Source organism: Lissotriton vulgaris, chromosome 12 (genome assembly GCF_964263255.1).
Source record: "Lissotriton vulgaris chromosome 12, aLisVul1.2, whole genome shotgun sequence".
In the NCBI taxonomy this organism is placed as follows: domain Eukaryota; kingdom Metazoa; phylum Chordata; class Amphibia; order Caudata; family Salamandridae; genus Lissotriton; species Lissotriton vulgaris.
The window spans coordinates 390180969-390207993 of record NC_141700.1 but is presented as its reverse complement, the minus strand read 5'-3'; the positions used below and the strand labels follow the sequence as shown (position 1 = coordinate 390207993).

At 43.6% G+C, this 27025-nt stretch overlaps 1 protein-coding gene across 3 annotated transcripts in view; it reads right to left on the bottom strand.

Annotated features, from left to right (window-relative positions):
• NKD1 (NKD inhibitor of Wnt signaling pathway 1) overlaps window positions 1–27025 on the bottom strand; it is a 215500-nt gene that overhangs the window by 69774 nt on the left and 118701 nt on the right. For all 3 annotated transcript variants that reach the window (XM_086945151.1, XM_086945153.1, XM_086945152.1), the window contains exon 4: window positions 18829–18886. In XM_086945151.1, the coding sequence (XP_086801277.1) occupies window positions 18829–18886 (58 nt within the window). The remainder of the gene's footprint in view (window positions 1–18828; window positions 18887–27025) is intronic.

Below are 27025 nucleotides of genomic sequence, written 5' to 3'. Positions count from 1 at the left end.
ACACCATTTTCCACCTACTGTGCCAGTCTAGACTGAGCTGCACATCAGACTTACTCCAACTGCTACAGCAACAGCCCAGTTCGAACTGGAGGACCAGGACGCTAGTCTAGTTTCGGCTACTTGGGTCTCATCAGTGAAATGCAGCCTGAGCCTTATAGCACAGTCATTGAAAGAGGCCACTTTCAGTGGATTTATCTCTTTCAGCACTGACCGGTGAAAGTGATTAGGTGCAATGATACCATGTTGGATTTAGACTAGTAAACCAGACACAGTTCAGCTCTAACTTTGATGAGTTACTTGAACACTGAAAGCAGAGCTGCACCAGATCCTGGATATAGAAGGCCTCATTTGTTTGGCATAACACTGGTAGTAACCCACTGCTGCACAGAAAAAGAAAAACATTCCAAAATATCTAAAAGAGAAAAAAATAATGATTGTTTGTAGTTCGATATATTATTTGGTTATTCAAACGACAAAGGTTTGGCAAAAACATCATTCCTCTTGTGAACAACGACAGGAAAGCTATAGAGGAAAGGTTACAAAAGTGAAAAACAACAGGAATTGGGGAGGGGCAAAGAATGTGAGTGACAAAAAATGATCCCTAGAAATGAAAGGAAGAGGGAGTGTGGCCGAGGAAAGCTGTGATCTCATGGGCCTGAACAATCCCCCAAAAACGACAGTGGTTAAGAACAGCCCTCTTCCATTCAGCAAAATAGATAACATTAATTTCAATAAAAACACCAATGTAAAGGACATTTAGTTGTTAATTCAATGTTATCAGCACACCCACTTTTGTTGGTAGTACCCGTTTTAAGCACTTGGCCTCTGTAGCAATTCCCATCTGAATGTCCTCTTGGGAGTTTTGCCAAATACTGTTTTGGGGAGTTAACAGAGCTTGTCAGCACCCCAACTATAGAAGAACGATTACTCGAAAATTTTCGAGACCCTGACAACCTAAGCTCAAAGACCAAACTTCATGACCAGCATTTACTCATGACTTAATGATCTCGGGAGGGGATAAGGAAATATGGATCACTGGAAGATATCCTCCCTTTGAAGTTTGAATCCCTAACATGGCCAGGCAAATCTAGGATCCGCGCTTCAACTGTTCCAAAAAGTTGCTAAAATATTGGACTTTTACAATCAGTTAATCTTTGAGGCAGAATCTGTTTGAAGCAAGCATTATGGCAAAATGCAATGAGCAGAACATTCTTGGGCAAGATGTGTGAGGGGTCTGGGAACTGATTTACAATTTTAAGTGCATTGTCAAGAGGATCTGTATTCAAAGATCATGACAACAAATTATGAGACTGGCTTAACGTCAGCATGAATCCAAGAGTAAACCCTATGTGAAAAAACTCTCAGAGCACAAGTAGCAAGACAAGCTCACAACATCAATTTAAAAAGAGCTGAAGCCCAGGTAAGCAAAGTATTGAGAAAGCAATAATGATGGAAAGTTGGAGCCACGCATAAAGTGAGTAACGGGTACATTGGATAAGATGCATTTGTTGTCTACAAATCTGATTGGCATTTCAGAGCATTTTAATTACTGCTGCATATAAAGGCAAGAAAAGGGAGCTACATTGCTGTGATACATGCTCCTCTGCTCATAGGGGTTGTGTGATAGATTTGGACTGCAGATTATGCTGTTCAGGTGTACTAAAGAATGGAGAATGGATAAGAAAATAGGTAGATTAAACAGACTAGACAAGAGAGAGCGGGGAAGGGGATTTGACAGGGGTGAGGACAGACAGTTGATTAAGTCTTGGAATGAGTGGAGATAAGACGGGAGCTAGGAATAAGGATGGATGGGACAAAGTAGAGGGCAAGAGTTGTTGTTTGACAGTTTAGCATAGAGGAAAAGGGAGTGTTAGCGCAGGGGGTCTAGAGAAAAGTAGTGTGCAGAGATTGGTACTGGTCAGACAAGGAGTAGGTGGAACAGAGAACTGGGCAGGGGAGAATCAATAAGAAGATTGGGTAACAGGAGGCAGAACATGGATGAGTAATAGCTCAGCGAGAGAAGCTGGCAGTAAAGGAGGAAAGGTACGGGCATTAGGAAAAAGTAGCAAGTAGGGGGAAGGAATGGATACAGAGACAAGAAGAAAGTAATGGGAACTGTGGTGAACAAAGGAAAGGAAAGGAAAAGAAAAGGAGGACCCACATGGTCTCCCTGTGTCAGTAGAGAACCAGTTGTGAATGCTGAATGATGACAAAAAGCTTAAAACGAGAAGTCACCTGAAAAGATCCAAACATGAGGCAATTAACAGGAACCAAGCTGCCATAGTGTGTGAGATGTAAGTCAGAAGAAAAATAAGCAGAGTAGAATTGTCGGAGGTCTCGCTTTGACATAAAATTTGTTTAGTCGATCTCTTTCCAGTGACTAGAATCCACTCACCAAACCTGTTCTCTCCACAACCCTATATTTTATGTTGAACCTAGGCAGCGCGCATGTGTTTTTTTTCGAGAAATGCTGTATTCACTATACAGGCTTCAAGCCCGCCCCCTGCTTTTCACTTGTCAGTGTCCTTAAAAATTCCTTTCTTGTAAGTGGTTAATCTTGACTCTTTGTCCCACATTTTAGTCAATTGTTAACTCCCATGGGGCAACCCCCCAGGTCATGTACTATTTCACTTGTTCCATTTTATTTCAAGGCTCAGTGTCTAATTTTTTTATCTTCAATGAGCACTTCCCACTAGTGTGGCTTTAATTGTCCTTGCTCAGCATTTCACCCGCTTCACTGCCCCTGCACTTCCTCAGATCTCTGTGCGTGTTTCCTTGCCTTTGATCACCACAAGGGTGGCTGTTTACTTTTCATAACTTTAAAGTGAGAGGATTTATTTTTAAATCAATAAGCTGCACTCCATATGTTCGGTTTGTGCTCCCTATCAACTCCTGCTGATATTAAACAAACTCCCATTGTTTACCAACCCCCTTACATACGGTGTACTTAAAAAAAATTTATTACTTTGGCTATTTGACATAGTGCGAACTCCACTCGAAGGTATGGGGGCACTTTACACAAAGACATGTTGCATTACAAAGGGTCACTGAGAGATTAAGTGAATTGTCCTGAAACACTGGGAGACTTGTACCCGGTTCGTCAGCTTCAAGGTCAGCCTCTCTAGCTCTTATGCCAAATCCTCTTCCCGCGAGAGCAGCATTTAATAAGGCTGGCACTCCTTTGGAATGCACAATTATAATAATGCATTCCTATTATGCATTCCAAAGCAGCGCTTGCCATCTTGTTAAATACTGCTGCAGCCCAATTCAATCATGGGTGTGCATATTTATTCTAATAACCCAAAATATCTTTGAACCCTACCAGGGGCTGTGTGGGAATTCTGAAAACAATCTGGGGTGACCTGTGCGTTTTAAGATTAGTCTTCCCAAACTTCACAGTCAATGTGAACAGAGCAGCACTTTAAAATCTTCCTATGAGATGTGGAGTGCAGGGATGAGGATGATGGCTCTTTTCATGAGTGTTATTAAAGGCAGAATGTGTATTACTGTGAAGCAGTCCTAGACTTAGTGTTTTCTAAATCTTTGTCAGTTCCTGCCCTCCCGTTCCTGTTTCCCAACCCCCTTCCATCATTTACAATTTTCAAACATCGAAAGGGGCACATGACTTGGCGTGCTGTTGGATGCATGCATATTACTACTTGGTTGGGAAGTGTCCTAATCAACAGCAGTGCTCAATGCGCCTCAAATGCTGCTCACTATATGGTGAAGGTAATATATGGTGTGGTAAGAGTCCAAACCCGATCAATTCTGCTATAGTGATTTGTTTGTGTTTTCTTTCCGACCTGCCCCCGGTCATCAGCTAGCTCCAAAACAGCGGCTTCCTCTTTTCAAGAGCAGTGCAAGAGCAGTCACACTTCAGTTTATTTTGGAAGCACTCTCTTCAGTTTTGAAAAAAACAAATCAACTCCCTCGCTTTTACATTTGCATGCTTACATTGAGCCAGGCTTACAGAGCAGACTTCCTCCGTGGCCGCCGGGCAGGTGACTTATTATGGTCTTCCTGTTTTTTTTCTTTCTACTGGTTAATGGCTGGTTCAGTTTCTCAGTGATTTATAATTATTGAAAGGAGATTGAAAGGATCTCTACTCTCTCTCCCTCCACCAATTGATGATACGTGGTTCAGTTTCTCTACATGTGGCATATCTCCCAATCTTCCTCATCTTGAAAGGCCATCACTCCGACAGGCAGCCTGCTTTCTGGGTTGAAGCCTCTCCCTGCAGCTCTGTGTCCTGTCATCCCACGTTTCTTTTGCCCTATATTTGCTTTGCAAGCCTGTGCCAACTCTCCCAGGACCACTGCAGTGTTCACTGTTTCTGATGCCAGGTGGGACCAAGTCGTTGTGAAGGCTGGTAAGGAGGCTGCATCCCCTGCCTCAGTGTGTATTTTGGCACTTCCTGCTTGCAACTTTCCCTCACTGCTAGTACTCTGATCACCTCTCTCCTCTCAACCTGCTGCTGCTGTGCATCTGATGTTTTCTCCTTATGCCCCTTGATCCAAAACACAAACAACTGTAACTTCCACACTCCTGCTGTCCCACACCCAGTCATTTATGTTTTGCTTTCCTGTTACTGTTTCTGCTGCCCCCTCCTACCTGCGCCTTTTTTCTGCTGCCCCTCCTGCCCGCCCCAGTTTCTTCTCTCTCCAGCTCTTCCGTCCCTGTTTCATCTTGGCCTCCCACCCCCCTCTCTGTTCATTCTCCCAACAAAAGGCTAAAAAAAGCATTATGAAGCAGCCAGCACTGTCAGCTTCATAGCACCCTATTTTTTATATCACCCCTTTATCCCCCCCCCCACACACACACACACACTTTCCCCTGTTACCCACCCCACGTGTTTCTTTCGCTGGCCCCTATCACTGCTTCTTGCCCCATTCCCATTACCCCTTCATGGGTCATGTTCCCCAACAGCCCCCTTCCTCACCCTCTTCTGTGTTGCATATTTTCAGTTCAGCTTTCCACTTTCCACTGTCTGGCTTTAGTGTCTGATGTACAGTAAACGATATACACTGTAGCTTTGTCGACAAGTTGTCATAGAATTCCACCGCTAATAGCGTTTTTTTGTATCTGTTAAGGAGTAGGCACTGCAACCTGTGCACGTGCTTTGCAGTGCATTTACAGAACTGAAACCAAAAGGCCTCACAATGCAAACACTGCCTCTTTAACCAGTTTTTTGTAATATGAGAAACTTTGAGTGACGTAGGAAGTGTCACGGTGTGCACTAGCGTAAGCAAGGAAGATGACCCCTCCCACCACCTGAATGTGTAGTACAAGACAGTAATTTTTGGGTGGTGCGGCGGCGCCTAAAAATCCCATGCCCTGGAGCCACTGAACCTGCTGCATGATTGCTAAACATGCTCCTGAGGACATCCTATGCAGCATTGTACCAGAACTCCCTACTCATGTAAGCCGGTGGATGGCAGAGGAGGCTCATGATGTGGCAGGGTCTCTTGGTGTACTAGGCATAGTGGATTATTGGCAAACGGGGTTAAGATTCAGGGCCTAAACCAGCCTGGTGCTTAGATGTAACCTGTCAGTCTCAGGCTACAGTCACAGTAGGGTAGTTTAATGGGTTGAGCGACCGCTGCATGTAATATGTGTGTAACTTGCAAGAGTGACAGTTCGTATTCAGGTGGTGGAAACGCAGCCTTTCATCCTCCATGAGTGCCATGGATTTGAATAATGTCTGTGACTTAGATGCCAGTATGCCATCTTGTTGCAGCCTGGTGAGCGTTCTACGTTGTACTCGGTCAGTAGTGCGACAATACGTTGTATACCTCTGGCCCTAAACTTTGAATGGTATATTCAGTCTTTGTCTTGCTGTGTTGGACCTCAGGCTTGCACTACCTATCAGCTGCAGGTTTACTGAACGCAGCAACAACTTTGCAACTAAGGCTGCCATGCTGCAATCCTGACAATGTATGTGCAGTCAGTTGTACCCTGGTCAAATTCAACCAATGTGTGTGCAATAACTGTAGGATCTCAGATGGTTCTCGCTCTATTTTAGCACGGAGGCTAAATCAGCCCCACCACAATCCGAATTTGTGACTTGCAGCTACCTCATTGTTTTCTGCAGCAGGCACATTAACCCTTGAACTAAGTTATCTGCTTAGGCAGTCAGAGAGCTCATTTTGTTTAGTTTGTCAACGAGTGTGTCAAAAGAATATGGTGAGAGTTTCAATGAAGGACAGCAGGGAGCAGTTTATATATGGGCTGTCCCAAAACTGCTACGGACGGTGTCCGTCTCCATAGAGGTTCCACATTTTGCCACTTCTCGTCTACTATAACGAGCAATCCAGTCTTTTGCCTGTAGGAGTGACATGCCTATGTGTGACAACTTGTGCATTAGGGAGAAAATTTGGTATTTACTGGACAAACTTGAAATGGAGGGATATTTATTTATTTATCAAGTTTTATATAGCGCGACCTTGATCCCGCTTAAACTCTTTAGGACCAAAAGAAAGGGGTGTCTGAACTGATCACGTTTTCTTATGTGGATATTACCTTTACAATTTTTGAGCCTTGAGAAAGTCGTCTTACGACGAAACGTGTCTGCTGTATGAATGTATGCAGCAACTACGTGTCAACAAATCAAGAATCGATTCATTTAATTTATACTTATATGGACGTTATTACACTATTTGTTCTGTAGCTGCATTTTTTTTTATTCAATTTTACTGACAACAAAGTCAGTTGAAATTGTACTTTAGTGTTGTGCACTGTTGTTTAAAGTATTAAAGAATATGGTGTCATTGGGTTAAAGAAATGCTGTTATAAAACCAAAGAGGATAGGGACTTGGGTGTCGCTTAAAATTGAGCTGCCATTCTAGATAGATTGTACAGTTCATTCTGTTTTTGCTCTTGACAGAGCATGCACACCAAATGTGGTGGAAATCACCACGAACGCTGCGGCTTCGCCAACAGAGGTCGACCAAGTATAGATGGTGGACAATTGGGATGGTATGTAATACCACTGAAACATGAGTTTATATGCTGTTTCCCAAAGATAGAGAATGCAATATGTTTGAGGGATGTTGTGCCATAGTGTCCCACTGTTTAGGTGTTATCTCGCCTGTGTCAGCCCCCTCCCACCGGAACTGGTAAGGATGGGTATAGGCAGATGTGTAGTGCTGTATCGTGGTGTGTGTCAGAGATGAGTCCACGTGAACCTTCAAAGGTGCGCACTAACTTTTCAAAAGGGGTATACGGGCGGATGACCGTGAGGTATGCAGTGGAATGGAGCACCCAGTGTCTCAGCTGAATGTATTGTAGCCTAGCCATTTTCAGGGAGGTGAAACTCCACTTTTCACCGGTCTTAGGTTTTCATATCTATCCCTATAAGTAGGCGTTGAAAGCGTCCGACAGTCTTTGCTTGTCCAGTCTTTAAAATCAGTAGGGGCCAGTGCTGGGGCAAATGCAGGAATGCGTGCGATAGGGGAGTTAGGCAAGGGGAAGGTAGTCAACCCTTTGTGAGGACCAGCTTGTCACATATCTCGAGGACAGTCCTATTAGGGGTGGGCATGTATACACTGCGATGGCGAATGTGTTTGGGTAGAAAAATGAGGTCCCAAAGTGGTCTAAAAGCAAAGACTCTGTCCCTATGAAGCCAATGGGCCTCCCTTTCCCAGGCCACCCAGGCAGAGATGAAACGCAGATGCTCTGCTCAATAATATTCTAAGAGATTAGGACATACCAGACCTCCGCAATCACGTGGCTGTATCAGAAGGGCTGTTCCATATAAATTTCCGAACGCTGTACTGCACCTGTGCAAAGACATCCTGTGTGATTGGGGTAGTCAGGGTCTGAAATAGGTAGAGGGCCCAGGGCAAGATGCTCATTTTGATCATGTTAGCCCTAATCAAACACGCGATCAGCAGATACCTTCACCTCTAATGTTTTATATTTTAAAAGGACTAAGCGGAAAGCACTGTGGGTGAATGTCTGTATGTGTGGCTTGCATCTACATCTTCTTCACTGACTTCTGGTCAGGGCGCCTGCCTCCCATCTTCCCTCTGGCATACACTTTATAGACTCTTCCCTCTTCTATTACTCCATTATCCTTTTCAATCAAACTAACAGATTCACATGTCCACCACTCAAATGAACTCATACGTCCCTATACTAATTCACCACTAATCCTTTTTGGGTTGCGGAGTAGCGTGCTACTCGTCAAAAAGCGCTTTGATGCCTCGTCAGAGGTAGTAAGTGCTATACAAATACAATTAAGCTCTTGCTTTTATTAATTAGGAATGCCTAGCACCATCTGCCTGAGGCTATGATGATCCTAAGGGAAGACAAGGTAGAGATGTTGTTGTTCTTCTTTTTTATTTAAACGAGCCTTATGTATTAATCGGGACTTGTCTTTGTAGGGTCCTTCTCCTGCCCAGCACAATACGTCTTGTATCATCTTCATCTCGCAGCAAACACTCTCATAATACACTGAGTACCAGTCACTCTTGTCACCATTTCTTCCCAATGCTACACGCCTCAGCGTTGGCCTATGGAAGGGTTTGTCACTCTGCGATTGGCCACGCCATGTATGTATCTGTTGCATGGCTAAACACTTATAAGGTCCCAAAGGCGAGACTCATTGGCTATGCCAATGCTTCCTGATATTGCATCCAGGAAGCCTGTCTGTGCTTTCCATTTGTCTGACAATCCTGTTCCGAACCGTCTTAAAAGGAAGACATCACCGAAGTGGCGGAAACGCGACATGTTTCAGCGCTGCAAAAAACTCCAGCCAACAAATAAATATTCTACATCTCTTTGTGTGGCCTTAGGGAGAGTCAATTATTGGGAAATCCCTTCACAGTTCATGTACTGAAAATCTAGCTGAGCCTGAAAACAAGAGATACTTATGCGATAATTATAAGCATTAATGTACATAGCCAATACCTTATCCGCCTTCTACACACTGGAAGAAAAAAGTTGTACTGCATTATACATCCCTTTCACGCCATGGACTCTTTGTAGCCAGACATTGATGTCCAGGCAAATGAGCTGGGTGTGCTCAAGGCCAGATCCCTTTCATTTCCATGGACTTTGATGGTGCTACATGTGTCTTCCACTTTTGCTCACAAAGTACTGGCAGGATACAGAAAGAAAGTCCAAACAAACACTGTTTTGCCTTTCTTCCCAGCAGAAAGCTGGAGTTAAATGTGAGTCGTGCTTTATGGTTCGGATCTGAATGAGATGAGACATCTGCAGGGAAACAAAAGTTAAAAGGGAAAAAAGGCTTGGCGCTAAAAATACCATCTCTTCTCTTTTTCCACACCAAACGTAAAACATGTGATGAGATTCGACTTTTCAAGTCTAACCCCGCAGCTAACTTGGAACTATAACAGTCTCGGCAGTATCTAAAGGAAGTCACAATTTCCACTGCTCAAGCTGGGTTTTTATGAAGAGCAGATTTTAGAAAATCTGCAATCTGTGGCGGTAACAAAGGCCGCTTGTTTTGCGTACAGAGGTCCACCTGCGGCTTTGACTGGCTACTGGAGCGGAAGCCAAAGGAAAGGCGGGCACAAAGTACTCTGGCATGACTCCCTTTGAATTCGAGGGAGTTCACTGGCTGGCAGCACCAGGCCTCACAGTTCAGTCGGTGAGTGGAGGGATCGATGCGCACGTACCCGCGGCTCCATGACGCGGAATGCGCAGGCGCTAACATAAGTTCAGCTTTGAGGTCCTCTGGAAAAGCCACTGCACAGTGTGGTTTGATGCAAAATCACAAAATGCTTCAATTTTCAGTCTCCCCCCACTGAACATTTTGAAAAGGGGGCAATGTTTTCAGTACTGTTACATTACCACAGATGTACGCTATTGAGGGATTCTTGAGTATTCAACTAAGCCTACAGCTCATATACAAGCATGCGTTAAATGCACCAACCGGGAACAAACTTAAACCAAAAGTGGTTGTATTTACAGCTCACTGACAAAGAGCGTTGATGAGAGGCACTTGACTGCAATTCCACATGTGACTTTTGTCTGGAAAAACTTTTAATGTTTGGTGGGGGATGGAAGTCTATTCCGGAGTCTCGAATTACCAAGAATTGTGGGTGGTGAGGAGGGGGCGAGTTGAGGGGCCGAAGTACTATATACACAGAAACATCACAATCACAAGACTTCTATGACAACATTTCTACTTAATATATCTAAAAAATTACAAAGATTGAATTTGCCAGAAGGAGAACTAAACGAACACCACAACAATGCATGACCTAACCACCACAGAAAGATATGCCGATAACCATCCATCAATGCATACCTTTGATAGGCTGTTGCAAAAAAATGTCCTCAATATTATCATTGCAGCCAGACCATCAGGGTCACCATCAGACCCAGCACCACCAATAATCTTTAAAGATATACTTTGTTTAACCTAAGCAGGAGATGTAGCCAAACACCCACTCAAAAAGTTCCTAGGTTCATTCCCATCTGAGCTCAAAATCTCAATTATCAGGGCTCTCCACAAAAAAATAAGCCTCAATCAATCTGATCCAGCAACGCACAGGCCCATACCAAGTGGAACATTCTTAGGAATTTGTTTTGAAAATGTATTGTTTAACCAACTCTCTAACTTTACCGAACATTAAGGCTTACTATCAGACCAACAGTCCGGTTTCAGACCAGACTGAGAAAGAGTCAGCCATCATATCCATCTGGGATGATCTAACCTCGCAGAGGACAAAAAAGGAGTAGCTGCCTTATCACTACTGGATTCATCAGTTGCATTTGACACTGTCCACCACCACAAGCTATTGCAAAGACTTCGCAACATTGGAATCCATGAAAATGCTTCTTACCTTACAGACAAAGTGTAGACTAACTACTACCCTCCATATCTCCTCCTTACACATAACACTGTGGCATTCCTCAGGGGTCCATAATATTCTCACTATTATTCAATATTTACCTAAACCCCTTACCAAATCTGATTAAATCATACAACCTCGCGTATTACAACTATGCAGATGACACAAAATCATTTTAAAAATGGATAGCCCCAAAGACTTCTACATCTCAAAAATCAGTGACTGCCATTGTGCCCTTACATGTGGACGATGAGCAACGATCTAAAGCTCAATACCCCACAGACAGAGATTATGAAATCAGACAATGGCAAAACTACCAGTCTACGCCAATGTGGCCTAAGGAATTGATGCCCCTCTGACAACATCAAGAAAAGTTAGAAACCTAGAGGTAAGCATGAATTCAGAGCTCATCAAAATGAGTGCCTTCTTCACAATCAAAGCATTAAGTCACATCTTACCATACATTGCATAGATACCTAAACTGCAAGCCATCCTCATGATCGTAATCTCCAAACCTGACTATGTCAACAGCCTAAACCTTGGTGCACCCGCATCTATTAGGTGCAAAATACAACTTATCCAAAATGCTGTGGCAAGGCTTCTCCTCTGCCTTCATCCAAAAGAACACATGACTCCAATTCTGAAATCGCTCCACTGGCTACCTATAACTAGAAGGGCAAAGTTCAAGGCACTCTGCATTGTCCACAGAGCCTCTCAAGGTAAAGGACAGCTATACCTACAAGTGAGATTCCAGCAATACAAACCAAACAAAACAATGATCTCCAGGCTTTTTCCACTTATCTCCAGGCTTTTGCCACTTATCATCATAGCACAATACCATAAGAAATCCGTAGGAGGCACTGATTTCGAAGTGCAAGCTGCCACACTCTAGAACTCACTAAGAGCCAGTATTAAAAGCACCCAAGACCATATACACTTACGGGGACAGTTGAAAACTTGACTATTTCCTGGATAACTATATCACCAGGATCCCGGCAACAAAACCCAGATAACATCAAACCTTCAAGCGCAATCCTCACCTTACAACCCACAAACTGCAAACAACTCAACCAGCAAACTGCTTTCATTATGAGGATAAGTAAAAAAATAGTGCTTACCTACAGTTTGCTGTGGCATTATATAGTTATGGACTTCCATATATAAGAGTTATGCCCAACAATAATACTAAAACCATAAGATACAGTGGTCAGCAACAAACTGTAACTTATCTATACTACTATAATAAAGGAGAAAGTTTCAGGCTTTGAGGGGGGTAAACTCCGGAATCACTGCGCCAATCTACACACCCGATACACCGTAGAAATCATCAGGGTGTGTAGATGGTTATAGGCTATATAAAGTTTAAAAATAAACCTTATTTAAAAAATTAATATTTAAAAAAAAGTAGTCCCCCCCAAAGTAGCGCCGGCCGCGACGTGCGTGCTCACGTCGAGGAGCGGCGTCAGATGAGCTCCGGCCATGGTGCGGGGGAGGAGCGGTCACGTGAAGAGCAGCACGAAGAGGCGGACATGGCGTGGGGGAGGAGCGGCGGCGGACAAGCGGTGAGGAGCAGAGCGGCAAGGAGCTGTGAACTCAGGAGCGGCGGAAAAGGTAAGCAGGCCGGTGTCAGGCCAGGCGGGGATCGGCCAAAAGGCAATGTCGGGGCAGGCGGGGGACGGGGACGGGGATTGACTCAGGCCACGCGAGGGTCGGGCCAGGCGGCAGGCGAGGGACGGGAAGGGCGGGGGCACGGGCTGCAGGCGGGGAATGGACAAAAGGCAATGTCGGGGCAGGCGGGGGTCGGGGAAGGCGGGGGACGGGGACGGGGATTGACTCAGGCCACGCAAGGGTCGGGCCAGGCGGCAGGCGGGGGACGGGGCGGGCGGGGGCACGGGCTGCTGGGCAATGTCGGGGCTGGTGGGGGTAGGGGGAAGCCTGAAAGCTCCCGGACAAGGTCGGGACGGGCTGCTAGTACCTTATAAATTCACATAAGACATATCTGCTATGAGGGTTGTCCAAAACCAGCACTGCACAGCCAAACATCATCAATTGAGCAGGCATAGAATAACTAAAGAGGTCCTTCACACATTACTGGGTAATTATGGAGGGCTTTAATTTAGTTCATTCAATGTAGGTCACAATACAAGGTGACTGCTTCCATACATCTCACATAGGCACTCAAATATGGAATGATAAACAGTTTTCTATCCCAACAGATCTCTACACTTTTCTCTTCATCCAACCATGTCAGCTCAGGACCACAACTAAATACACAATATCAGATTAGACGATCTAGTGAGGTAACAGATAAGTACACTGTATCATATGAAATACCATAAAGGGTCCTGCATAGCCATTCAAAGCTACCTACATGCTAAAACACATAAAACTGCATGCCCGTCTCTTACACTTCATCATCCAACACACTGCTATGTGCTGTGTCCCATAACACGACAACCACACCTCAGTGGCCATCATGCACTACATGGAACACCTAGCACATAGGATCAAAACTAAAACACATCTTTTCAACCACACACCCCACATGGTGTAGCATGCTCCTCCTGTAAGAAAGCTCTTCAGCGCCCTACATAGTACTATATGAAATCTTTAATACAATACAATAATCTTGCCAGCCTCTCCAACCATATCTTTTTACAATACATGAGTTTTTCCATTAAATTTTTTATAACCATTATTTTGTATTTTATTTTTTTGGTATTTTTTTTACGCTTCTGTGATATACTTGGTACTAATACAAGCAGTACAAAACAGCACAGACATGTTCTATGGTGGTAAATAGCACCACTGTCAAAACTAGGATGTACCAAAACTATAGCACCGCAAAAGCACATGAACTTTGTTAGTTGCAATGGAAGCCCACCCAGCCGCGATTCGTGCAGGTAACAGCGGTTGGGCAGCTGGGCCGCGGCGGGGAGGGGGGGGGACGGGGGACCATGCCAAGGGAAAATTAATTACTTATTTAATTTTTCCTCTGCGTCGTCTATCGAAATCCCCACACACGCGGATGCACCGTTGTAACCTGCATGGACTGTGACTGTACCCACCTCTTCCGTAGAGCTTGTGAAGACCTTTAAACATTTTGGGTGAACCTTTGCCACATTTGGGGCATAACTTATCTGTTACTAAAAATACACATTTGCTTCTACCTTTGCAAAATATAGCAACTTATTTCTTTCTCGTCGCTTTCTCATCGCTACTGTTTCCATGAAGGGCAAAAGCTCCTACAAGGACAGTTTTTTTGAAAGTTTATCATCAGCGCAACATGCCTCCAGCACGCGTGCCTATAGACCAATTCAGACAGGTGACTCCCGAATTTTGAAGCAAAAACCGGCTTTATTTTGGCTGCCTCCGGCCTAAATTTGCCTCAGCTTCAATAGAAGTAATTGTGGGAAATACATTCTAACGATTATTTTTTTAAGTCTCCCACTTTTCTCTTCTAAATGTTGATATGTATGCTCCAGCCTTATCTTTCAAGCGGTTTGTGCACTAAAGTAGAATTTAAGATTGCGAAAGGCCTGATTTGCGAGTGTAAAACCCACAATTGGAATTCTGAAAATGTGAAGTCGCACTGTAAAAAGATTTCATCGCACGTACCCGTTTGTGCGAGTAAACCTTCTCCTGGGGCAGGGCTAAATTGGGAAGGCTTTGGCGCAAACTCAGGAATGGGAATTAACACTAATCTTGTAATGGAGCGATAGAGAAGTGTACAATGTCTGCACCCTGTGTCATGTACGCTGAGTGATGAACCCTGTGTTAGCTGTACTTCTGCCTGTCTTGGGTCCTTGCTAAATTGTGCCACATGTCCATTTTGGGGTAAAACCCTACTTTGTTAACAAATTAATCTCCCATTACAGACAATTCGCTGTATTAAAAAATTCCTTTTTCCTTTACCATATTTCTATTTAACTCCACTTAATCACTGTTTTCTAGATTAGATAGCCGAATATTTGTGTAGTGATGCACGTAAACGTATAGTTTATAATACTGATTAACGTTTCATTTTTAAAAATGCTAGGACTCCATCAATAAAACTTCTATTTAAAAAAGAAAATCAGGTGATTATAGTTAGAAATACAAAAAAATGACTGAAAGGCAAGTTTCACTGTAGGCTTGAATTAGAATTGGTTGTTTTCGGCCTTCTGCGTGGTTTTACGGAACACGTTTATTGACAATGCTCAGAAAAGTTCAAATCAGCTAGAAAGCCAAGTTTCAGAAACATAAAAAGGAGAAAAAAATCAAAGGCGAGCGGCAGATATAAATTGATGAGGCCGGTCAAACGGTTCCTTTCCTGCCTCGCGCTTGGTAAACAAAAAGTTGCCTCTATTGAGTACTAACCTCATGTCAGGCAACAAGACTGAGTCAACAATCCGCTCTCACGGCTTAATGCTTTTGATGTTGACTTTGTTCTTTCTATAGTTCAAAAGGAAGAATTCATGCACCATCCCTCTCACCAGCTACACTCCTAATCCCAGAATCCGGAGCCTTTTGCTGTTGGCCACTTAAGTCTATTAATTCGAAAGGGATTTGATCGGGCTTCAAGTAACACAGAACTTAAATCCAGGCGCTTTTTTGGCTGCTAAGAGATTTCTTTTATCTTCCTCGTGCAGAGTGTGTTTTTTATACATATAAAAAAGGTTATAAATTTGGCGACGTAAAACATACTTATGTGCCTCTCTTTTTTTAATCGGATTTTAAATTCAATTATCTACATTGATCTGGTTTCCTAATATGTCTGTCATGTGCCCTGAAACGTTCACAGTTAGGGCCAGATGTACTAATATCGGGCCACGAAATCCGACAAGCGTTTTTGTGGCTGGTAAAGATTTCTGAGAACCGACCTATGTACTAATAGGTTGGTTCTTAAAAATTTAAATCGTAGTGGTTTACAATGTGACCTGCTTCATGAATAATAAGCAAAGTAGGTCGCAAATTGTGACTCACCACGATTGGAGGCCATCAAAGCGACGGTGGCCTGCTGGGGCCAGCAGACCGCTAAGTCTGTGATTGCCCTACAAAAAGGAACCTTTTTTTAATAAAACCCGTTTTTTTCTTGAGGGAAACTGGACTGCATTGAAAAGAAAGTGCACCTTTTTTTCTGTTTAAGAGTTGACAATGGTCCTGTATGCCACTGCCTACTCTTTATTTATTTTTTAAGTCTTTTTATTTAAACATTGTTCATCATACAGTATATATAGGAAATGAACATTGACCATTATCTGTCATACATAGCAATGAAGGTCTACAATGTCAAAGGCAAAGCATCCATACACATCAAGAATGGTGCTTTTATAGAACTGCCTACTCTTCAACAAATGTTTTTTTAATACATTCCCAAAGGGGACGGGATACCAAAGGAGACCCATTCCCGTCTACTAATGCATTACCACCTCCTTTGAGGTATCGGTAAAATATCAATGTATTGCAACCTGATTTGGTTGCAAATCATAGATATCAATTTGTAATATGAAAGAGATGACTAAAATATGCTTTCCCAGATACCGAATTGCTATGAGTTCACATTATTATTTTAGGAGTCAAAATTACTTTTTCGACTACTACAAAGGAATTAGTACTTAAGTACAAGCATTTTAACAGGCACGGCCCGTGCCAGGTGTTATTCTGGGGCGGGGACGTCAGGCAGAGGAGGGTCAGGGTGGTGGGTTGTAAAATGCGGGATATGGACCATTAGAGGTAAGTACCAATAAAAATAAATAAAATGAATTTCGTTGCCCACGCTGCATCGCCAAATGTGATGCAGTGTGGGCAACGCAATTCATTTTATTTATTTTTATCGGTACTTACCTCTAATGGTCCATATCCCGCATTTTACAACCCACCACCCTGACCCTCCCCTGCCTGACGTCACCGCCCCAGTATAACGCCCGGCACGGGCCGTGCCTGCATTTTAACAGTTGCAAATGCGGAGCTGGAGTGATTGAAACTGTTAACACCATCGCTGCTAGCGATATTTTGCTGCTGTGCTGGATTATTGAATTTCCCATTGTTCATGACGAGCTGTGCTCGTCATCAGTGTTTGAGGAGGCTACACCATGACGAGCCCAGCTCGTCATGAGTGTGGAAGGGGTTAAAATGCTTAGTACATCTGGCCCTCAGATGTACTTAACACTGATCGCAAAATTCTGGTCGCAATTTTTAAAGCAGCACTTTCGCGACTAGTAAGGAATTTTGTGAATTTACCTACTTAATAATAGGTTGGTTAATTAGAATTCTGGATTACAGTGAGTCGCTATCTGACCTACCTACTAAATTTTCATGAGATAGGTCACAAATTGTGACTCACCATGTTTGGATGCGATCACAGGGATGTTTGCCTTCTGGGTCCAGAGACCACTATGTCTGTGGTCACATTTCAATAAAGTACTTTTTTTATGCAACCTGATTTTCTTAAAAGTAGCTGGTCTGCATTAAAGTAAAAAATATACTTTTGAAAAAGTTTGGTTAAGAGTTGACAGTGGTCTCTTGAGTAACTCTCCACTCCCAAACAATTTTTTAACATTCACAAAGCAGAAAGTGACCATGTGGGATCCCTTCCCCTACCACAGCCTTTGAGGTATTGGCAAAATGTCAACATTTTGCAACCGGATTTCGGTTTCAAAACATTGATATGTTGCAACCCACATTACTATTTGGGAAGAATGCCCTAAACACGCCCTTCCAAATAGCGATTCGTAATGCATTTCTAAATCCTTTTAGGGAATAGGTAACTTATTGCTGAATAAACTAAACAGGTTTAGTACATGTCCCTAAGCCATTTAGTGGTCGCAAACCCTTTAATTTAGTGAGTCGCAGGTATTGTGACTGCTAAAGGGCTTCGGTCATCTTGCCCTAAATTGTGTCCCATTTAAGTTTTAAGTCGTCATCAAGGAATTTTAAACAAGGTAAAACATGAAGAAACCACACTGCAGACAAATGATACATTCATAGCTTCAGTTAAGTGAAAATTATTCAGTACATCTCAGCTGCTAAGTGTTGCGACCCACTCTCTTAACAAGACAGGTCCAACAGAGAAACATCTGACTCATCTGTTCTGCTGCATTCTGATTGGACAGTGAAAGAGAAAGTCAGACACAGCTGGGTGTTGAAGTGTGATGTCACCATTCTAAAGTCTCCCCAGTCTTGAAGGGTAAAACATGAAGTCAGGGAGTGAAAGGGAAGATCAAAAGACTTCTGAATCTCTAAGCAGAAGGCATGGCCAACTGCTTCAACAGAAAGAAGGAGGCGGATTGAGCATGGGAGAACCAGCAATGTAACACTTCTGAGGTAGCATACTCCCTCAAACATGACAGGTAGTAAAATCAAGTGAAGCGGTGAGGCTAGGAGAAGAGAGCTGGAGAATTTCTCAAACTCTGTGAAATGAAAATGGTACCTGGCAGTGTGGGAAACAAGATCAAGGTAGGCAGTTGTGTAGGACAGGGGGAAAAAAAAGAGAAGATGTCTATTGAATGGTTGTAGGGAGCGACAGGATTGCATACGAAACTGAGCTAGTAACACTAGCACAGCCGCGACCTGTGCAGGTAGGAGCGGGGGGGGTGTCTCGATGGAAAATTAATTATTTATTTAATTTTCCCCCTGCGTCGTCTCTCGAAATCCCCCCCACCCGGCCCCACTGCATCTAACTTACACGGGCCGCAGCTGCACTAGCAGAAGGAAGCGATTGGCCAATGCAAGAGACTTCGAGGAAAGTGACAGGCCCATGCAGGAGGCTTCAAGTCAACAATGTTTAGCTGCTGATGCAAGACCTCCTCAGAACTATCTCTACCCAGTTTATCTTACAGCACAACAGTAGAGCACTGAGTTCCATTGGAGATTTAGAATGCCAGCCCTTTACCACATTGCTAAGCTATGACTCCTGAAGCTACGCCCTCTTTCAGTACTTTACTGTCAGTAAGATCATCCTTCACATTCAGCCACCTAAATGTAAAAATTAAAATGAGGTGTCTCAAAAATATGTTTGGATTACCTTCTAGATGAAAATGCTCGTCACCAATCGTTGCTGTGCAAACTTCATCAGATGAATCCTAAAAGAAAGTTACAGACATTTATATACTTCAAAAAAACATAAGGGGTCCCAATATTCAAAATGGATTACTGACAATGTTTGCCTCTTGAAATTTCCACTATTGACAAAACTGCGCATTACCTTTGAAGTCACAGACATGTTGGATTTTGGGTTGCATTATTGCTCTTGTAAAGAGTTACTCATGCATAACGACAATCATTTATCTGGACATACCCGCCAATTGTGCATTGCACTTAAAAAAAAGACAGAGCTTATTTTTTTTTTTTTTAAAGGTTTTTAAAGGAGCCCTACGCCTGGCCTGCCGAATGCCACTACCCAAACGCCCTGCTCCATTGTCTTCCTTTCTCTCTCTCTCCTGCTCTGGCTCAAAGTCTGATAATGAAAAGTCAGCAACGGTCCCAAAAAATGAGTGGTGGTGTCCACCAAATACAACCACCGGCACAAATTAAGCACTAAAAAAGGTTTTCGAAATCAATTTTATTTGGTTAATAACTTATAAAAAAATACATATTAATGGATCATTAAAATAACTGAAGAATGCCACCCAAAAACTGCACTAAAATAGCCCTCTCTGCTGCCTGCTCAAATGCCAATCAATACCCCCTGTCACAGCCATATACACAGAAATAAAGAAGACCACCCCATCAGAGCACTTTAGTATTTTGCTTTTTATCGCCACAAAATGAAACAAAAAACTCTATCATATCAAAGTCTACTATATATTGACATACAATCTCACAAGGCCCTGACATCTGCACCAAACGTAGCCACGCAAGTCTGCCACATGTACCGAACTGATGCAGAGTAAAGCATCGCCTGGAATGAAACACAACTTTACCTGCACCGAAAACCAGCGCAACACCCTGCCACCTGCGTCAAATGCAGTGTTGTGCTGTCACCCGTCAGGGGTGCCTGGTGGCCAGCAATCAGGAATATATATATGACGCACGCCAACAAGCGCTTTATTCTGGCTACCAGAATGCCGGGCAACATTACATGAAAAATGAACAAATGCCAAGCTGTGTGATGAAGCGCTATGCCATGTTGAAAGGTAAGCGAGGCAAGCCCTGTTCCTTTCTTAGGTCACCATGCCCAGCTCTGATGCACGGGGAGGGCAAGTCAACCTGCTACCATCCAGTGGGAATATCTAGCGCTGGAACAAACTTCACAATCGCATTGTAGAGGCCTCCTCCTGCTCCCACAGTCAGCACGCCATGCACAGTGAGGACAAGGCGTGTTTGGGGGCAGCTGACTGAATGGAAGTCACCCCCCACCCCCAGATTGGGAGGGTGGTGCAGTCCAACGACTGCCATTTTGTATTGGGCTAGGTTAGACATCAAAAATAGCCCCACAGAATGTATAGGGGATTAGGTTGGACTACCACCCACTATTTTAGGTTTAGGTGACCTGGTGGCTAGTAGTGTGAGAGTAGGTTTTTAATATTTTGTGTTGAAGTTGTCATGGTTTGGTTCGAGACCTTTATAGTACTTAATAAGGGCACTCACCATGACAGAGAACTACTTGATGGTAGCTGAGGCGATGAGGCTGCTGAAGGAGGCCGGGAGGTTGGACCTCGTGTTGTAAGGAGAAGCGCATGCGCTCTGCCTCACGTTGTGTTATTGAATGTCTGAGGTGCCTGGTATCCAGGAATCAGGGGTATATATGACGCACACCAACAGGCGCTTTATGCTGGCTACCAGAATGCTGTGCAGCATTACATGAAAAATGAAGAAATGCCGGGCTGTGGGATGAAGCGCTATGGCATGTTAAACGTTAAGCAAGTCCAGTTCTTTCTTAGGCCAACATGCCCAGTTCTTATGCCCAGGGAGGGACAGCGAGTGGTAATATCAGGCTGGCCCAAACTTCACAGACTCGCCCTTGAGGACGCTTCCTGCGCCCCGCCACCGGCACAGCCAGCACGCCCTGCACAGGGAGGCCAACTGTCCCCACAGCTAGCTGTATAATTTATGATTTTGTCAACAGCAGCTGCCAACATCAGGCAGTCCCTTTGATAGCGATGCACACGCCGGAGGCCACGACGTGGCGCGAGATGCAGTAAAGCGCGGCCTTAAAATAATGTCGTCCTAATCCGACAAGATGTGAACGCGGTCAAAATGAACGTGTACTCGCAGTACCAGAAGGTGTATGCGACAAGCAGAACGAGCAGACTTCCTAAACTTCCCCCACCCTCTCCACGCATAAACCAGAAAAGAGGCCCACGCGCGCACAAATGGAAAGTAATCCGACGGAAGGCTCGCGCCCGCAGACGGCACTTCCATCCATGTTTTGAAATCATTAGTGCGGCCTAGACCGTCTCCCACCACTTCTCACCCCGTAAAACAGTCAGGGTTTCACGTTGCACTGTGGCATTTCTTAACCAAACAGCAGCTTGTGGGAAGCAGATACCTGCGGAGCCAAAGCTCTGCCAACTCTTTCTGCCCCCAGAGTGGAAAGCATTTGAGGCTCTTTTTTTAAATTCCCTAAAGCACCCCAACGAATTGGTTATTTGATTATTGAAAAGTTTTCTTTGAGCGGTGCACAAATCTAGGCAACATTGAAATTCCCATTACGCTTGCGTAGTTTTGCGTAATTTGATAAATTGCATTTTACACGAAGTTCCGCCCTTATGCCTCAATTTTACCATGGAAGCACAGGAACAACGCGGGCACAGGCCACGAGTGACTGTTGTTTGTGGGTGGCACTTGTGCCTTCTGTGCTATTTTTGGACGTGAGGCCACATTCCACAATGAAATATGGCGCCAAATGTTGGCTGCTGCATTTCGCTTAATTTTGCCCACATTTTGAGGAGTTTTGCATTATTATCCAAATAACCGGGGTCGGGCTGGCCTACAGGGTAATCAAATCAGGCAGTTCCAGAGGGACTGATCTGATAGATCTGAGTATGGGCCGGTCTTTTTGTATGTCTGTACGCCTGTTTTATGGTCTGCTGGTTCAAGGTTTTACTATTGGAATTTCCATTATATTGCCAGAAATATTGCCTGCAACAAGGTAGAATCCATGAGTCTCCCATACCTTGCAAAACACCTATACAATATGTCTGTCCCAGTTCAAAACTGCTGTATTTACAAATGTGGGTCACTTTTTCAGTTATCTGAGGGCCGTACTATGCATATGGCATACTATCCCTGTTTGCACAACATTTAGCCGTTCAAAAAGTGCAGCAAGCACAAATAAGGACAGTGTGTCCTATTACAAAGAACGCACTGCCCCCAGTGCAGGCTCAAAGTTGTGCTGCCCTGGGCGCAGCACAATAAAGTGAAAAACAGAGTGGCTGCTTCAAAGTCACTCCATGTATAACAGTGTAGGCGGCATGCCACCTGACTTTAAAGACGGGAGAAAAATCCCCTTTCAGGTGGGTGCAGTGAGTGATGCACCCATCTGCGGGTGGCTCTCTGAGGAGTCCATTGGGATCATCTTTCTCCCCTCCAGATGGTTGCCTTATGGAGGTGCACTGAAAGTGTGCCATTTTTTGTGGCACACTTTCAGTGCACCTCCTAAGGGCATGTTTTCCTCTGCGTCCACATCCCTAATACGGCACAGGAGCAAAGTAATTAACTTATTTGCTTGGGGCCACGCTCCCATGCAAATGATGGAATGCCGTCTCATGATAATGCTGATGCTACATGTGTGCCAGCAATATCAGTATTACAGAAGGGGGTGCACATGCAGTCCCTTCTGTAATATCATTTTGCTCCAGGGGTGCACATAGTAGCACATATGCCCGTTACGCCCCTGGTACCCTAATGTATAATACAGCCCTGATTCACTAATGGGGGCCATTGTTATTTGATGGTCTCGACAATTTTCTGGCCCAGTGCGACTCTGCAAATAAGGCAAATTCCGCACACCCCTACAAATAAACCTGAGAAAGTTAGAATGAAGGCTGCTTAGATGCTATGGGACTTATCACCCTTCATCTAACCCCGTCAAATATCTCCAGTGCACCCTTTGCAGCGAAATCTTAAATTCACAACCTGGGCTTTGTAGATAACCAAAGTTATGCCACTTGCTGTTAAGGGGCATCAGTTGCCAATAACAACTTCTTTTAGTTGCCCCAACCAGATACCCTACAACCCTTTAAATGATTGCAACGTTTCGTTCAACTGTCTTGAAATGGTATCTATCTCCCATTGCAATTGACACAGAACGCGACAATTGTTTTGGGGTAAATCTTCAAGTTTTAACCATATTTAGTGAGTCATCCATCACCTGAGTTATCTGCATCACGGATTGACTTGCAATGACTGACAATTGTCTTTATAATTCACTGTGAGTATATTTTACATTAGGAGACCTGGTTATCTACCCAACTCTTCTCTGATAAAAAAATATATTTTAGTCTGATCAGATGACTATCTAAAAGTCAAAGGGTTTGTATTGTTCCTGCACAGGTTCTACACACTACATTCCCTCAACCTTATTCCTTGACAAAGAACATCTAAAATTCAGTACAGTTTGAAATCACCTGTTTTATCTTTCTTGTGTTTATGTGTCCCGTTCACCTTTTTAGGTCAAGCCTGGACAGCGCATGCGCTGCTCTGCGAGGCATGCTGTATTGAGGTATGGAATTGAAGTCGCACCTACTCTCCGTCCATATTTGTCATTGGCTTGTGTCATTGCCCTTCATAAATGCTGGCTTCTGATTCGCTATTAGGCTTGTTAGTCCCTCCTTAGTGCCGTCTTGTCTTCATTTGTAGCCTCCCATGAAGACTTGCCCTTTTACTTTAGATGTTACACTGTACGTTTTATTTAGTCTGTAAGCACTATTTTCTTTAATGAGTTACTCCTACTGCAGGCACAAAATCCTTTCCTGCAACATTCAGCACGCCATGCACTCTTTAACTTTCTGAGTAGCCCGGGACAATGGCAGCCGCCTCTTTGAATAGGTCTTACATGTACAAGAGTTTGAGCTATTGGCATTGTAAATACCAATGCCTTTTACGTATGTGTTAATTAGTAAAACAGAGAAATAAAAGGCATTGTCATTTGCAATGCCAATAGCTTAAACTCTCGCAAATGCGACACCTATTGGATTACAAATGCTTGTTTAGGTATGCCCTTGAGACAGCTTTATCTGTCTTCCTAGTCTCATGTAATAATAAAAATGCACACATTTATACAGACAAAATGGCCAGGGGTCAGTATTCTTCATCCATTGGTCTGCTCAGCTTTCACACATTTTGCTTCAGCCCTCAACAGCATACAGCATGGAGCAATATGTCCATTCACTTAAGCCATTGGCTCTCTCACACTGTGACTGATGGCATTGTTCCCAGTCACATCTACACACCAGCCTAGAAAGAAGTTGCAAATATTTTACTTTGCTTATTTGCTTCCAGTCTTTATCCTTGTTTTGTTTGGGTTTAGCCACCTTTGTGTCAAAACTATATCTCCAGAAATTGAAAACCAAGTGTATTTTCTTTGCATCAATAAGACACCTATTTACTTGTTATGTGTACTGAAATTAAAATGAGCATTTATACCAGTTCTAAGTACACCTGTGCTATGGGAAGCAACATTACTGTTATGTCATCATAAAAACTTTTATTCGGTTACAATTTTGCATAACCATAAAAAGTACATACACTGATTAAAAGACTACATTTCTGAATACATCTTAATTAATAAAAGCACAATTCATTAAATACATTTTTTTAAAACAAGATTTAAAAAGAACTTCGTTTAACAAATAACGTACATTTAGAACAATAGACTGGGCCTTGGATTTTCTGCGATGAATTTTGAGCGTAGTTCTAATATACTCATTACAGAATTGGCGTTGTGTTCGAGTTCCGAGAACAACACTAAACAATAAGAGTATAATTTAATCAAAGGTAGCTAAGCCACACAAAGACTGCGCCGAATATTTAAACATAGTTTTAAAAAGCCAGCTACACATTTTGCATTATATACAGAGTCCAAGGACTGTAGTGCCAAGTAAGCGGGCCGACACATTCTCAAACCCATTGCGCGCAATACTGTTATGTAAATGTGATGTGGAATGTTTTTTTAATATAAACTTTTTACTGCAAGCATATAACCTCTATCATTAAGGGGTGGCGTGTTTTCTTTCTTCTTTAAGTTTTTTGTGGCATAGTCTTGCAATAAAATAATCCTCACATCAGCTTGCCACGGCCAGGCATGTTGGTTTTGCCAATGATTGCTGCTGTAAAGTGATTCCCCATATGGCGAGTTAAAAATGCCTGTATTCATAATACCCACAGAGGAATTTTCCAAGTAGGTGAAGACATCTCTGTATATTCTCTTTGCCATAATGCATTTTCACGGAGTGCAGTATTTATCAACTTCTTGTTAATAGGCAGTGCAGAGTTAACTCTGGGGTAGGGGTGGTGTACACCATCTTATTTCGAGGCTCAGTAAGGCACGTTTTTTGCATTTCACCTTGTGGCAACCAGAGTTACGAGCATTTTTGGAATAAGTTAGGCTTAAAGAACGTGGGCGTGAACAGAGGTCTTCAAAGCTTTGTGGCACCAACATCTGTTAGTATTTAGAGAGCACGAGGCAGACAAAAGGTTTGTGTGGAGGAGGTGGGATGGAAGGAAAGGAAAACGATATTACATTCTAAAGTTTGGCGCCCCAGCTACAGACTGAACACAAAAACATTTGCTCAGCTAGTTTGCTTTGATGTGGTACCAGGGCTTGCCGGGGATGTCATGAAAAGAAGTGTGCATGGCAAACTGGTCAGTGTACTGCGAGAGAGGGCAGGGTGTCCTAGCCTGTAGATGCGGCTGATAGTCCTACAACAGAAAAGCTTGTCTGTCTTACAAGAGCCCTGTTCTAAGATGGCCGGCGGTTTTGATATTTGCCTGTATGTAACCTTACATATTTAAATTTCCTGCACAGATAACATGACTCTGGGAGCTTTGTTAATTCACCTCACCAGGTTCTACATTATTGTCCTGTTTGATGAGACATGCATTTGACTCCCATCGATGCCAAGAGTCACGCTCGGGATGCTATGGGGCATCCAAGAGGCACCCCGTCGCCATACTTCTGACGCAAATAACCAATGCTAGCCACACACTACAGACACAAGATTATTGATGAAACAGTAAAACTGCTCCAGATCAGCCTACCCTGATGCTGAGGGGCACTTCCAGGGTAGGCCCTTAATTTACCTCAACCACTACCGCAGAAGTGGCTTGTGTGTGGGCGGAGTGGTGGGGGACGGAGCGACAGACGACAGGAAGCTAGGGAGTGATGGAGGGGAAATGGACAATAAGAAAGCATTAAAAAAAATAGGGGAAAAGAATCACTTGCTGCACGCTGCTCTTCTTCTCTGTGTCCTCAGTGCAGCACAGACTCCCCTGCGGCCAATCCTGATGCTGCTCTCATGCTTGAAAGCAGCGTCAGGATTGGCCTGAGAGCTGTTAACTTGCACTTACAGCGAGACTGGGAGCTTCCGCTCTGCTGTCTCCAACCCAGTAACACAACTGGGTTGGAGACAGCTCGGTACGCATGCCAGTTTGGCTATCCTGAGGCGGCCGACTAAACCGACATGCCCACTGACAGCAGTGCAGCCTCTCCCTCTCGTCACTGCCCTTGCAATGGCCCCGCCCCAAGACTCCCACGCACTTAGAACCTGAAAAATAAAACTGTAATAAACCTGTTTTATTATTGTTTTATTTTTAAAGTTTTGAGGCTGTCGGGGGGGACGATGCACCTCCACCACTGCACTACCAAATCATTTGACATGAACTTGGAAGTGTACTGAAGACCACAACTTCCTCTGGATGCTCTCACTTTTGAAGTTCTCTCTGAAAGAGATGGACTACGTCATCACCATCTAATGAACTTACTTCACCTCCTTCAGATACTCTGGGTATATCATATAAATGTAAGAACCATTCTCACGTCTTAGGTCACATTTTTTTTCAAGTTGTCTTCAATAAGGAAACCATTAAAAGATAAAATAGGCTTCAGAAATGTTCTGAAAATTCTGATTATATGGATGAAACTGTAACATTCCCAACTTTAGATAAGAGCTTTTTCAGCAGTGAAAAAGTGGCAGGTAGTGAATATACTTACACCCTACGAAAAACATATTTTGATACATAGGACAGCAATAGATGCAAACTACTTTGATTTTTACCTT